Raw genomic sequence first — 13,620 nt, forward strand, 5'->3', positions numbered from 1 at the left:
CATATTGCTCCTCCCCCACCAACTTTTAGTCTTCTTCGTCATTATGTTACTTTAATCAACCATTAATTCTCTCATTTTTATTCTTCAATTTTGGATTTTAATCTTATAAACCCACCAAAACTTAAACAAGTTGTTGCTTAAAAATGGGATGTTGTTTGAGCAAGAAGGACCCATGTTCAAAATCTGTACTATCTAATTCCCAAATCCAACAAAATGATCCAAAAAATACTCAAAACCTCACTGTTCCTGTGAAATTGGAGCAGGCTAAGACTCAAGTAGCGACAGCATTGGAGACTAAACCGGAGCCGAAAGCGGAGCAGGAGAGAGAAAGTGAAGGAAGTGAGACATATTCAAAGAAGAAGAAGGAGGTTTTTGTTATACAACACCGGAAAAGCAATGACAGGCGTCCCGCCGGCCCGGATTCGGATGGGTCGGCATCCATTACAACGGAATCGAGCGAGCCGAGTCGAGAAACCGAAGAGATTGGGAGAAATATACTGGCAGCTGCAGCGAGTGGGCAGGTTGTTAGGACTTCTAGTTGTACTAAGGAAGAAGTGGATGCTATTTTAATTCAATGTGGTAGGCTGAGTAGGAGTTCTTCCGGGAAAGGGGTTGTGAATGCTGGGCATGGAAGGAGGTATTCGGGGTCGAAGCGGAGTTTTGATTTCGATAGAGAGAATGATAGTGTAGATGAGTCAAAGAGGAAAGGGAATGGGAATGAGGAATTGATTGAGGGGTTGAACAATGATGAGGATGAGAGGTCGAGGAGGCGGCATTCCAGAGGGTCGAATCGGAGGAGGACGACGCCGAGTAGGAGTAGGGAGAGGGAGCAGCAACAACAGCAGCAGCAAAGGTCAGGGAGTAGAGAGAGGTCGCAGAGTAATGGAAGAAGGGTTAGTAGGTCTCCTGGAAGAAGATCAGAGAGTCCTATGACTCACAGTAATGGGAATGTGAATGGGAGTGTTAGGCCTGGGAAACTGGTGTCTGTACCTGCAACTGTGACTTCACTGTCAGTGGAAAAAGGCAGTAATGGGAATGCAGGAGATGGGGGGAATGGGAATGGGAATGTGAAAAGGGTTTTGGTGAAGAGGAATGTGGGTTCGCCGCGGTCTCAGTCACCTGCAAGGGCTCATTCTCCTGTAAGAGGGGTCAACCAAGGGAATGGGAATGGTCAGCAACAGCAGCAGCCGGTGGCGGTGTCGTTGAGTCGGAATGGATCAAGGAAAGCTGAACATTCTCCGTATAGAAGAACCCCTTTGAATGAGATTGACATTAATTCCCTTCCATTTCATCCTCTTTCTAACAAGAGGGCAGTCACTAAAGGGAAAGAGATTGAGGAGGATGTTGTGGTTGTTAAGCAGCCTATTAATTCTGGATTTCAGGTATATTTCTTGCTTCTCTTTTCCTCTAATTCTTCTTATGTTATTCAATTCTTGTTTTTTTAATACTTGTTAGAATTTAGGGCAGCTGATATGTACCTGTTGGTTAAATTACATGATTGATTAGCTTATTACCTCGGACAAAAGATTAAGGATTTAGGATACAGAACAAGTTTTGGGACTTCTATTGAACCAAGATCAGGTTGTGGAAAGTATGAAAAGTATTCAATTTACTATTCTGTGAAATGTTTTGTGCATATTTATGGGTAACTTGTTTCAAAATACACTCTCAGTAAGATTTGGGGTGCCTTTTTTTTTTTTTTTTTTTTTTTTTTTTTTTTTTCTATCTTTACTACTCATATATATATATATTTGGCAGAGTTGATCAATAAACAGTGCAGTATTGATTGACTCTCTTTCAGGTTATGGGAAGTTTTAAGTGTAATTTCTTTTCTTAATTGCATCATACCCTTAATTAAAGCTAAGCCGATAACAGCTTCCTGTTGTAAATTGTGATGCAGCAGAATAAATATGCAGAGACAAACAATATAAAAGTATCTGGCCAAGGGTCTCATAGAAGAAGTAGCAGTAGAGGGGCTGACGGCTATGAGGTTACAAAAACAAATTACTGCAGAGTGAATGAGATTCCAACTCCTAATGTTGAGCAAATGAGTGAGGGTAAGGGAGGGCAATTAGATGCAAGTGAGTATGATGCAATGTTAGCTCCAGTTGAGACTCTGAAAATACCCCAAACATTGATGAGAAGTAGGTCTGCAAGGCGATCACGAGACCTTGACATCAGTGTTGAGGCACTTTTAGCCCCGGCTAATGACTATAACTCTCTACTCCTTCAAGACATTCAGAATTTCCATCAGAAGAAAAGTTCAAATGCAAATGCTGTGAATTCTAACATTGATGTTCCTTTGACACTCCCACCATGTGTCAGCAAAGCATGCTCAATCGTTGAAGCTGTGGCAGATCTCAACTCCATGACCGGGTCAGGGTCTGATGACAGGCGAAAAACCCCAAGGGAAACCAACTTCTCTTTGAAAACTAATGGTAACAAGAGGGCAGTAGAGTCTAAAGACCCCTTTGTTGAATCTGAAGTGAAAGTTGGTGATGATTTAATGGAACCCAGTTTACACAAGTATGTTACAGTAAGGATGAAAGGTGGAGATTTTGATGATGAGGAATCTTCTGGTAGTAATAGTTATGTGGGTGGAAGTCAGCATAATTGGGTTTCTTCTTCAAGTTGGGAACCAACATCAGCTGATTCCACTGATTGTTGGACTTCAAAGTCTTACAGTCGAGATGAGTTGAGTCCTGTTGTTGGATTTCAGAGACACGCAATATCTGAATATGCTGGTGTGATCAATGAGGAATCTGAGAGGAAATTCAGCAAAGGAGGATCAGCTCGTGTTAGGACAATTGCCGGTAAAGGTCCTATTCCATCAACATCGAAAGCAGCTGCTGCCTCAATGTAAATTGTTCCCAAAAAATTCAGTGTTTTTGCTTTAGTTTCACTCTAGGACAAAGATTATTATGTCTGTTAAGTAGTTGCATACTTTGCAACTCTTTTTTTTTTTTCTTTCCCTTTTAGCCTCTCTTGAAGATTGTTTAGAGAAGATTTTCCTCTACGGTATGGCTTTTATCGGGTTATTTTGAATATGTCAATGTCCCGAATAAATTATGTCTAAATACAAGAATGAACCAAAAAGTTCCCAAAGACTCTCTACCTGTATCTATGTGTATTATTAAGATTTTCTAGCAGCAATATGTAGAAGAGTGATTAGGGAGTGTTTGTGGAAGAAGTAGATAATACAAATGCTCTTCATCCGGCAAAGTTTGAACATGCTTTGAATGGATATAGATGGAGTACAAAGATAGAAACAGTAATAAGGAGGAAATAAAATACTTGACATGGGTTGAAAAACATGTAGTATGCTGCTAAAGAAAGGCAATACATCTGGTCCAGCGGCAAGGTAGACAAAATAGTTGCTTCACTGTGAAGTATATCAAATATATATAGAATAGGCATCAGGCATGAATATCATGCAACATTTTGTTGCATGGAGGTAAGCAATTTGTTTCACAGAATCGCAAATGCATTATGTGGTTGATCAATTATGTTTTTGGGAAATGCAGGATTGGCGCTTTCCTAGTTTAAATTGCTGATACCACGGAATAAATCAATAATGAAAGTTTAACCTTTGAAAATACGGATATTTCATGAGATACCCCCGAGGTTTAAGTTTATTCACCAGGTACCCTCGTTGTTTCAGTAATCCACCAGGTACCCCTCAGGTTTCATTTTCTCGCATGACTTAACCTTGCCGTTAAGTGGCCGTTAAGTGGCCGTTAGAAACTTTTTTTCACCAGGTACCCTTGTAATTTATTTCACCAGGTACCCCTGAGGTTTCATAGATTTTCACCAGGTACCCTTATGTTTTTATGGTAATTGCACCAGATACCCCAGCTCACCAACGGCTAAAAAAACTAGCCGTTGGTGAGCCTTCTCTATTTAAAGGGGGAGCATCAGCAACTCTTCACTACAACTTTCTGTTCTTCCCATTAACCAACTCATATTTTCCCTATTTCCCAACTCACTTTCAAATGAGCTCATATTCTCAATCTCAATCTTCCTCTACAACGTATGAATCCTCATACGTTGTAGTTCCAAACAAAACATGCAACATATGTGGGAAAAAATTTGCAATAAGAAGTTCTGAAACAATGAAAAATCCTCAAAAACTATATTACAAGTGTGATTTATGTGACAACTTCAAGTGGTGCAAGGGAAGCATTGAGCAACCACTGCCAATGAGAAACAACAAAGGTAGCACAAAGGAAGGAGAAATTGAAGAAAATAGAAGCTTGAATGAAGAAATTCACCAAATGAAGAAGAAACTCGAGCAACAAAAGAAATTAATGCATGGAGCTATAAAAAATGGCATTCTAATGTTTTTTATTCTAGTATCATGTTTACCTCTTTTTCTCAGTTTAGGGGGTCTACCTGATGCTCTCTTCATGGGTGGTGGGAGGATAATAGAAAGGTCAAAAGAAGGCCATTGGGTTGGGTCAGGCATGGGGTGCATGTGCTCTGAGTAAGTTAACTTGTATGCTTGCCCTTTGAAGTAGTGAGACACAAAATCAGTAGCCTCAAGTCTTTGGTGGTAAATAACCCTAAGGCCATGTCTGCAAGGTATGCCAGATATTTGCCATACTCCACAACCACAAGTCCTTGCATCTAACTTAATAGGGTATTTGACAGCCCCCTCTTTCACTTCATATTCCCCTCCCACAGCAGCTGTTACAGAACAAAACCTAGACTGTTGACTCCTCTCTTCTAATACCCCAGCAGCATATTCAGTCAATTGGTTTGGTCCCATTTCTATAGCCTTGCCAAATCTAGACCCAATCTTCTTCATACACCAACTCCCAGCCTCTATTAGATCCAAGCATCCAAGCACAAACAAAATAAAGCAGCAAAACAGAAAATGTATTAATAAAAAGGACAGGGGTGGTGTAAAACATATGCAACCACAGTGTAAAAAGCAGTAAAGATAGAACATTTACCTTCCATCAGAGTGTACACTGGCATGTCTCTAAAAGGCTTGGTACAAGCGTTGAAAGATTCAACAAAATTGGTGGTGTTGTGATCATAAACCACTTGTGGTTCAAACTTGTGCCTTGACCACTGCTTTGGCACTTGGGACAGATAATCAACAACCTTTGGATCAATTTTGGCAATCTTCTCCATTGCCTTGTTGTACACATATGGGTTGTATGCATTTGCAGCAACCCAGAAAGACTTATGGACTTATGGAATGCAGTTCCATACCAGCCAGTTTTTTTTTAAAAAAGTAGCCGTTGGTGAGCAGGGGTATCTGGTGAAATTACCATAAAACATAAGGATACCTGGTGAAAAACTAAGAAACCTCAGGGGTACCTGGTGAAATAAATTACGAGGGTACCTGGTGAAAAAAAGTTTCTAACGGCCACTTAACGGCAGGGTTAAGTCATGCGAGAAAATGAAACCTGAGGGGTACCTGGTGGATTACTGAAACAACGAGGGTACCTGGTGAATAAACTTAAACCTCGGGGGTATCTCATGAAAAACCCGTTGAAAATAGTATGTACTCTAGTTTATAACATGTAGCAGAGGGAGTATTCATCAATATTGTCCTTTTAATTGCATTAACAACGGCAAGGGTAAATTCAATTTCTGTTAGTGTGCAACCTCTCAAGTCTCAACCAACCAAATGTCATACTCATTAAGAAACACAGGCTCCAGGAATCCATAGGACACAAAGAGATATTAAATATTAACGGGTATCATTGAATGTTACTGTGATTTCAACGAAGCGTCGTTAATTAAAAAACAATCAACAAAAGAATCAACTAGTTTTTCACTTTGGTAAAAGGTAAGTAAAATTTATTTAGTAACACTAGAAAAATTAACTTACTTTAGTCTCATTAGGTTTTAATTTGTTAACATGTTCATAAAGTATTCCTCAACTAGGACCTATATCTAGCAGATGTGTTGGCAAAAACAAGAACAATGTTTTTTTTTTTTGACATAGGAAGAACAAAGTTGTTGCTACTAGATAACATCTCCTAGGAAAATGCTTGTGAATATTTTAATAATTTTAAAAGCTAAATCTAAACAATCAACAATTGTGGTTTACTATTAGAATTCTTTTGAGACTAATCTTAAACTTATATTTTTCATTAAAGAGAGTAATCTTAATAATCCAAGTTGTTGTTGAGAAATGTGACACACAACTATTTGAGCACACCCCGTAAATAATCTATCACCCGACCTTATTTTGTACTCCCTCCGTTTTTAATGTTAGTCCTCTTTTCATAATTATGTATTTTTCTTACTAGTTCCTTTTGAAATTTTTCGTATTTGTCTAACATTTATCCCCATTATACCCTCGTAAGTATTCAAGTTGACCATTTGTTTACTCCCAACCAACCTTTTATTCAGGGGCGAAATGAGGGGGCTGCCGGGGGTCATGGCACCTCCATGATATGTTTAAATATTAAATATGTACAATAATAGCACATGTCTCATAATAGCATTTGTTTTACCTTACTAAATAGACGTTGGAGGTATAAGGTTCAAATCTTAGCTCCCTCACATTTATAATTGTTTATTTTATTTTATTTTTATTTTTCATGGTTATAAAAAGTATGAGTTAAGTTTTGGACGCCCTATATATAATTTCTGGTTCGGTACCTGCTTTTATTTCTATTAATCCTTAATCATTTCTCTCCCTACCCCTACCCCTACCCCTACTCATATAAGTTAGATTCATGTGATGTGACAAGTGTAATTATATTAGATTGTCTTAGATTCCAAAGATAATTAACATTAAGAAAAACAAAGGGAGTATTAGTTTGTTGAATCATGTACTTCGTATATGGCACTCCGGTGTTTGTTCTACTTGACTTATGGAGTAAAATGTTATGACTTTATTGTTTGAAAGAATCTTAATTCTTAAGCTTGTAAGCATTCCTCTATAGTCTATACCTAAACGAAAATGATATATTGACGAATATGAAGTTTTCTAAAGCGACTTTAATGATCTGCTCCATACATAGGTGGTTTTTCGGCATTTCTCATTCCTTTTTCATATCTGTTGCTTGAAATCAAACAATTGCAACTATAATATCTGCTCCGTACATAGGTGGCTTTTCGGCATTCTCAATTGAAAACGTACGACTTATAAGCTTTGCCAAAATTCAACTACACATTCTACCTCCTTTTTGCAATACTTTCGTGATAGAGGATAAATCTAATCTTGGGGCTTCAACCATCAGCTTATTTGTACACTATTATTCATCAACGAAATTTGACAATCATTTTGTCACCATTATATAAGAAAATACATAATCAAGTGCGATCTTGTTAAATTCATACTCCCTCCGTCTCAAAATTATCTTCCTGTTTGACCAATTTCACAGTTTTTAAGAAAAATATTTGGAGTGGATAAGTCTAATAATTGGATTGTACTTGTGTTGGAATAAGCAAAATGGTCCCTTCCTCTTTTGCACATGGATCCTAATCAAAATAGTTTAACCAATAAGAATACAATAATATTTATTCTCAACCAATCAAAATGCTCAGATTTAAAGCACACAGATTCAACACAAATAGAGGTCATATGGGGTCATTTTTCCCATCAAATGGTCCCCTCCTCTTTTTCTGATTTTTGTGTTATTAAATTAGATTTTCTTGTTTTTTTTTTTTAATTTTAGTGGTCCCAAACAAAGGTAAAGTGAAAAGTTAGTACATCTATAATTAGAAACAGGAAGATAATTTTGAGACGCTCGTTTAGGAAAGCAGGAAGATAATTTTGGGACGGAGGGAGTACTAATTAGAGGATTTCAAATATCAATTTTTTATAATTTTAACTTATACGCAATTATAGATATTAACGTTTAAAAAATCGCATCAGAATAGGTGCAAAAAAAATGATGCAAGTATTATTAAAGGAAGGTAGTATATGAAAAGTACCTACAATAAACCAAATTCAACTACCCTATAAATCGTCCCTATTTTCATCGGACTACCCTCTCAGCCTCTCTGATAACATTCAAAATATGTTCTCATGCCCGTATTGGCTACAGGCTAGTCCGTACATAATAATTTTACTTACATTCTCGTTTTTGCTCTGGGCCTCGTCCTCGTCCTCATCATCGTCATCGTCATCGTCATCGTCATCGTCATCGTCATCGTCATCAGAACTAGAATTGGACCTTTGAGTAATCGATGCTACGTGTTGTCTCAAAAGACTGAGGATCATATCCTCAATCAATCCCATAATACGGTTTTCCAAAATAAAATCGGATACCATCCAATTTAAAATTAAGCTCGTAGTCGAACTCGAACTTGAACTATTATCATCGTTAACCATACTTTCAAGTTTGGCTTCAAGCATACGGTCAACTTGCTCTTGACAAACTTCTTCATTTCTAAGTAGAGGAACATTTTTACAAGGAATTAAATTTGCATTATCTGAACTACTTGACACTGGTTCTGGGTTTCTTAAATTAGTATGATTTGGATTATGTGCTAAATTTGGACAATTTTCATTTGTTTGGTTTGCAATGTGTGGAAAATTTGGACCACTTTCCAGGTTTTGCATATACATTTGAAAATTTGGGGGAAAACTAAAATGTTGATTAGGCTGAAAATTATTTGGATTCATTTGGATTGGATAATCAGGGAAATTAGGATGGAGATTATTTGAATTTGTTTGGGTTGGATAATTAGGGAATATAGGATTGGGAAAATTTTGACTAGGCTGGAAATTATTCGGATGGGTTAGGTTTGGATATGAAAAGTAAGGATTGTGATAGTCTTGATTAGGTTGTGAATTACTTTGGATGGGAATATTAGGAAAATTACCAATCGAATTTTTTTGATTAGGTTGGAAATTATTCGGATGGATTTGGTTTGGATAACGTGGGAGGTTCTGATTATGTTGGAAATTATTTGGATGCGTTTGGTTTGGATTATGGTGGTTTTGATTATGTTGGAAATTATTCGGATGGATTTGGTTTGGATAACTTGGGAGGTTTGGATAATGGTGGTTTTGATTATGTTGGAAATTATTGGGATGAGTTTGGTTTGGATAAGGTCGGAGGTTCGGATTAGGGTGGTTTTGATTATGTTGGAAATGATTCATATTATATTGGCTTAGATGATGTGGGAAATTAGGATTGGGAACATTTTGAAGCAGATGTAAATAATTTGTATTTGGAGTTGTTTGTGGGTTTGGAGGAATTCTGGGATTCGGATTATTTGAATCCATAACTGGAAATAATAAAGCAGAAAGAGAGATATAATTTAGAGGAACAAGTGAAAATGGGAAACTGAATTGGTATTTGATTATTGAGAACAAGAAATCTAGCCGTTAATACTACATTTTTGAAATTATGTTTTACTTTTTTGGCCGTTGGAAACAATGGAGTTTTTGGGTGGAAAGACAAGTTGTGACTCACTCTGTGAGCCTAGACCCAGCGTCAGTCAAGTACCACTACCGTCATCATAGAGGTTTGGGTTGCAACAATCGTGGTCCTGCCTACTCTACACCGAAGAACTATATTTCAATTTCAGTTATGTTTTGGCAGAGAAAAATAAGTTCAAATATGGTACTCATAAGTTCAAACATGGTACTCATAAGTTCAAATATGGTACTCATAAGTTCAAACATGGTACTCATAAGTTCAAAAATGGTATTCATAAGCTCAAAAATGCTACTTATAAGTTTATAGATAGTGTTCATTTCTCAAATATGGTACTCAAAAGTTTTCAAAATAATGGTGAAATTACCGCTAAGCTCTTGGATATGTGTTTGAAAACACATCTCTGAGATGAGCCTCTCCGCCCTCACTCTACACCAACATGGTGTATCCAACATGGTGTGAGTCTAATATGTCACTATGCTACCGTTCTCTTTACCTGAATTTCATTTATCTTATCTTATTGGTCATTAACTTATCTTATCTGAATTTATCTTGTTGATCCTTATTTGAAGTTATAAAAAGGCGTCATTTAAACTTATTGACCCTTATCTTATCTTATCTTATGTGAAAATCGGACAGCTTTATTACCCAAGCATTTAGTGATGATATTTAAGTACTCCATAAAATTAAATTAGCCTTAGCCTTAGGTTGGATGACTAATAGTGAAACCTATGTGTAGAGTTATTTATTTGTTGGAGATTGATTGTCATAATGCAACTTGCTTAATAATTTGCTTGACTTTGTAGTGGTCACTGGACAGTCACACTTTAAAGATTTTTTCTTCCAATTTCATATGCTACCTTGTGTGAAAGAGGGTTTGTACTTATGCTAGAAATGACTAAATGAGATGCACAATTCTGTGAGCCTGTTCTACCACTCCCCATGTTTCTGATACTATGATTATCAATCTTAGTGAAATGCTATTAGCCATTAATCGGGTTACAAAAGCACACTAAATGGTGGGATAATTGCTCTAAGAAATATGTTCCTTTGGAAATAATGATTGTAATTTCACATGTTGATCTTTTACCGTTTTAAGCTTCTCATTACCTGCAGGAGTCCCTATGCTATTAGTATTTCATTTTGGTGCAGATTGTCATGTTTACTACGTACAAAGTTGAGTGCTGAATTGGAGCCTGACCTGATTACTGGCATAGTGGTACACCAGGTGTGCAACTTGACAGTTCAGAGTGCTAATAGGCGATAGTGGTAGTGACCCCTTATACTCCCTCCATTCCCTTTTGTTCTTCCCCTAAAGAATGTTGGGTGTGGTTTAAGAAAACTGAATCTTAGGTTTGTATTGAGATATGAGTAATGATTGGGTGTAAGAATAATGATTGGGTGTAAGAGATTTTATATTTAAAATAAAGTAAGGAGAGAGAAAATATTAAAGAAATAAGATAAATGGGAGATATTTTATTATTAATAACAAAAAATCTGTAGCCAAACATTTTTCTTAATCTGGGTGAATTTTTGAGCCCTGTTTGTCTCGTCAAACTTCTTTAGCCAAACATTTTTCTTAATCTTTCAAGAAATCACACGCAAATTTCACATTAATTGTAAACAATTGAATTAAGCTCAATCACAAGCAAAATGAACTCTTAATCATAGCGAAATTGCACAAACTCATTTCCAACTTCTATCTGATTCTTTTTTGACGTCAAATCTAGAAAATTACGGAGTATAGCCTAATCACACCTCATTCAATACAAAATACAGATCTCAGATGTAAAATTTCTTATAAATCCACAATAAATCCATTTAACAGCATATCTGAAAGATCTACAACAAATCAACAAAAGATCCAACGAAAAGCATAAACCAAAACATCAAAATCCAAAATCAAAACCAAAAATTTGTATACCTGCATATTACATTTGACAAGGTCAAGAGGAATAACAACCATATGAGTAAGACCAAAATTCAACCAATTAAACCCAGAAATTCGAGAAAATTCAACCCAAAATTAAACCCAGAAATTCGAGAAAATTAACCCAAAATTTCGACAAAAAGCAACCCTAAAAATTTGAAATATGAACACAAAAATAAATTAATACCCGATTGATCTCAATATCACAAATTTGAGGATTTAAAGGTCAAATTCGACCATGAAAACTCTAGATCTAGAGTTTTCATAGTTGACTTTCACCATCTAAAGCCATAATATATATTCTACGGATTTTTCCAGAGGGTGGTGGCGGTGGCGGTGGCGGAGGTGTGGTAGTGGTGGCGGCGATCTAGAATTTCACATATAGATCTTAAGAACAGAGAGATTTTGGAGGAGAGAGAAAAAAATGGGAGAGGATGATGGAAAATGTAGATTGACTGCTTACAATATGCATATTCATTGTTGAAGTAGAGGTGTTTGAATATGCATTTCCAGGAACGACCAGAGAGGGAGAAAAGTGAGAGGAGGAAGGAAGGGAGAGAGAAAAGTGAAGGAGGAAAGATCAGAGAAGTGAAGAGAGAGAAGAGAAGGGTCGGTTGAAAAGAAGAGAGAGATGAAGACAGGGATGGGTGAATTGGGAAGAGGGAATGAATAAAATAAGGAAAGTGGTGAATTTATGTTGGAATAAGGGTAGAATCTTAGGGTTTTTTTGGTAAATAGTGGGGAATCTTAGGGTAAATTGGTAAAAAAAACTATGGCCAAAAATAGTAAAGATTCAGTAGGGGAAGAACAAAAAGAAATGCTAAAAAAGGAAATGGGAAGAACAAAAAGGAATGGAGGGAGTAAGTCATAACAGAAGCATAAAGGAATGATCACGCTAATTCTGGAGTTTCTAGACTGCCACACAAGCTTCAATTAAATGACAATCAACCATATACAGAGTAAAACAGTGTTTTATGCGGGAGATGATACAGTTACCCTGGGGGTAACCTGACTGGACTTACCCTGATTCAGGTAAGGACATGTCAGCCTAAAAAAATTTCATTTTAGGGGGGAAAGACCCTTTTTAAGGGGGAAAAATGTTCACCCTTTCTGCCATTGTTGCACTCCACAGCGCGAAAAAAACCGCCCAAATCTCTGTAAAAAAAATCCCGCCCAAATATTGTAACCTATTCCTAAAAAAAAAAAAAAACAAAAATTCAACTCGACATTTCTGGGAATAGGTAATTTTTCATGAAACTCCCTTATATTTCTATAGCATATATCATTGTGATATATTTGTTTAAAATAGAATCATTCAATTGGATTCTTGGGTATATCTATATGTTTTTTTTCGTATGGTTTATCAAATAATCTATTCTCGAATGTGTATTTAGAGTTTATCAGATCTTCTGTATTTCCTCTAAATCTGGTTTAATGCGTTTAATTTGGAAGGGCGGAGAAAACAATGGGATTTTGAATATGTGCAGCAATTAATTAATTTATTAATTTGTGTATGTAATACAAATGTAATTTATTTAATGCGTATGTAGTATTAATACTCATTAATATTTGCAGTAGTATTTTATAAATTAGATGGCCGAGTATTTAATATAATATGTATGATTTATTTAATAATCTGGAAATTGTATTAATTGATTATGTATTTTACAGTGAAATGGTTAGTATAGACCTAAATGGTGAACCAGAGGCCGAAGATGGTACTGTTGTGAATTTTACTACGTCGCAACCCCCTAAAGAAGGAATGCGTTTTGATTCCGGGTTTTGAATTTAGTGAATTTTGTCACCGTTATGCTTATAATGAAGGTTTTTAGATGTTTGTGAGTAGTGATGAGTTAAAGAAAGAGTATAAGGATAAGGGTGTTAGTAAAAAAGGTATAGGAGATCTTGAGGCTAGGGCGCATATGATGCAACGAATAAGATTAAAATGCAAGAAGGGAGCGGTTAAAAAAAGTGAGGGGTCTAATGTTACAGGATGCAAAGTGTTTGTTTATGGTGTTAGGTTATGATTCATATGACAGTTCATAAATCATGCGGAAAAACCATAAAGCCAGGAAACATATTATTTACACATAATCATTTAGCATAGTTTAGATGCATACTCTTTGTTGCGTGCCTTCCCTAGCTGCGCCCGAACCGAACAAGAACAAGTCTTTAGGACTCCAAGTGTCGTCCCTCCGTAGATAGTCCACAGCACGTCCGGATCCGCCTTAAGATTGACCAACTAGAATCGCCCTTAAGGTTCTAATATTTTCGGTTAGGTAGGCAAGAATATTGGCTGATTTTTCTGCTTAAAAATCTTAGTTTTGAATA

The 13,620-nt window shown here is 36.5% G+C and overlaps 2 protein-coding genes across 6 annotated transcripts; one reads left to right on the top strand and one right to left on the bottom strand.

Moving 5' to 3' along the window:
• On the top strand, positions 1 to 3,107 carry LOC110805427 (uncharacterized protein At1g65710). Of its 2 annotated transcripts, none has more exons than XM_022011031.2 (2): positions 1 to 1,382; positions 1,904 to 3,107. In XM_022011031.2, the coding sequence occupies exons 1-2, from the start codon at positions 144 to 146 to the stop codon at positions 2,861 to 2,863; spliced, it is 2,199 nt and encodes a 732-aa protein (XP_021866723.2). In that variant the 5' UTR covers positions 1 to 143; the 3' UTR covers positions 2,864 to 3,107. The 2 variants fall into 2 exon arrangements, with proteins under 2 accessions (XP_021866723.2, XP_021866722.2); XM_022011030.2 differs by having other exon boundaries at positions 2 to 1,382; positions 1,901 to 3,107.
• Positions 3,108 to 4,102: 995 nt separating this feature from the next.
• On the bottom strand, positions 4,103 to 9,345 carry LOC110805426 (uncharacterized). Of its 4 annotated transcripts, none has more exons than XR_008932440.1 (3): positions 8,048 to 9,337; positions 4,956 to 5,266; positions 4,103 to 4,824 (listed from the first exon to the last, which is right to left on the bottom strand). XR_008932440.1 is itself a non-coding variant. In XM_056842995.1 (3 exons), exons 2-3 carry the CDS (start codon positions 5,137 to 5,139, stop codon positions 4,268 to 4,270), a joined length of 741 nt encoding a protein of 246 aa, XP_056698973.1. In that variant the 5' UTR covers positions 5,140 to 5,266; positions 8,048 to 9,345; the 3' UTR covers positions 4,103 to 4,267. The 4 variants fall into 4 exon arrangements, 3 of the variants coding, with proteins under 3 accessions (XP_056698973.1, XP_056698971.1, XP_056698972.1); XM_056842995.1 differs by having other exon boundaries at positions 8,048 to 9,345; XM_056842993.1 differs by having other exon boundaries at positions 4,103 to 5,266.
• Between the last annotated feature and the right edge of the window lie 4,275 nt (positions 9,346 to 13,620).

The sequence above is a fragment of the Spinacia oleracea genome, chromosome 4 (assembly GCF_020520425.1).
Source record: "Spinacia oleracea cultivar Varoflay chromosome 4, BTI_SOV_V1, whole genome shotgun sequence".
Taxonomy (NCBI): domain Eukaryota; kingdom Viridiplantae; phylum Streptophyta; class Magnoliopsida; order Caryophyllales; family Amaranthaceae; genus Spinacia; species Spinacia oleracea.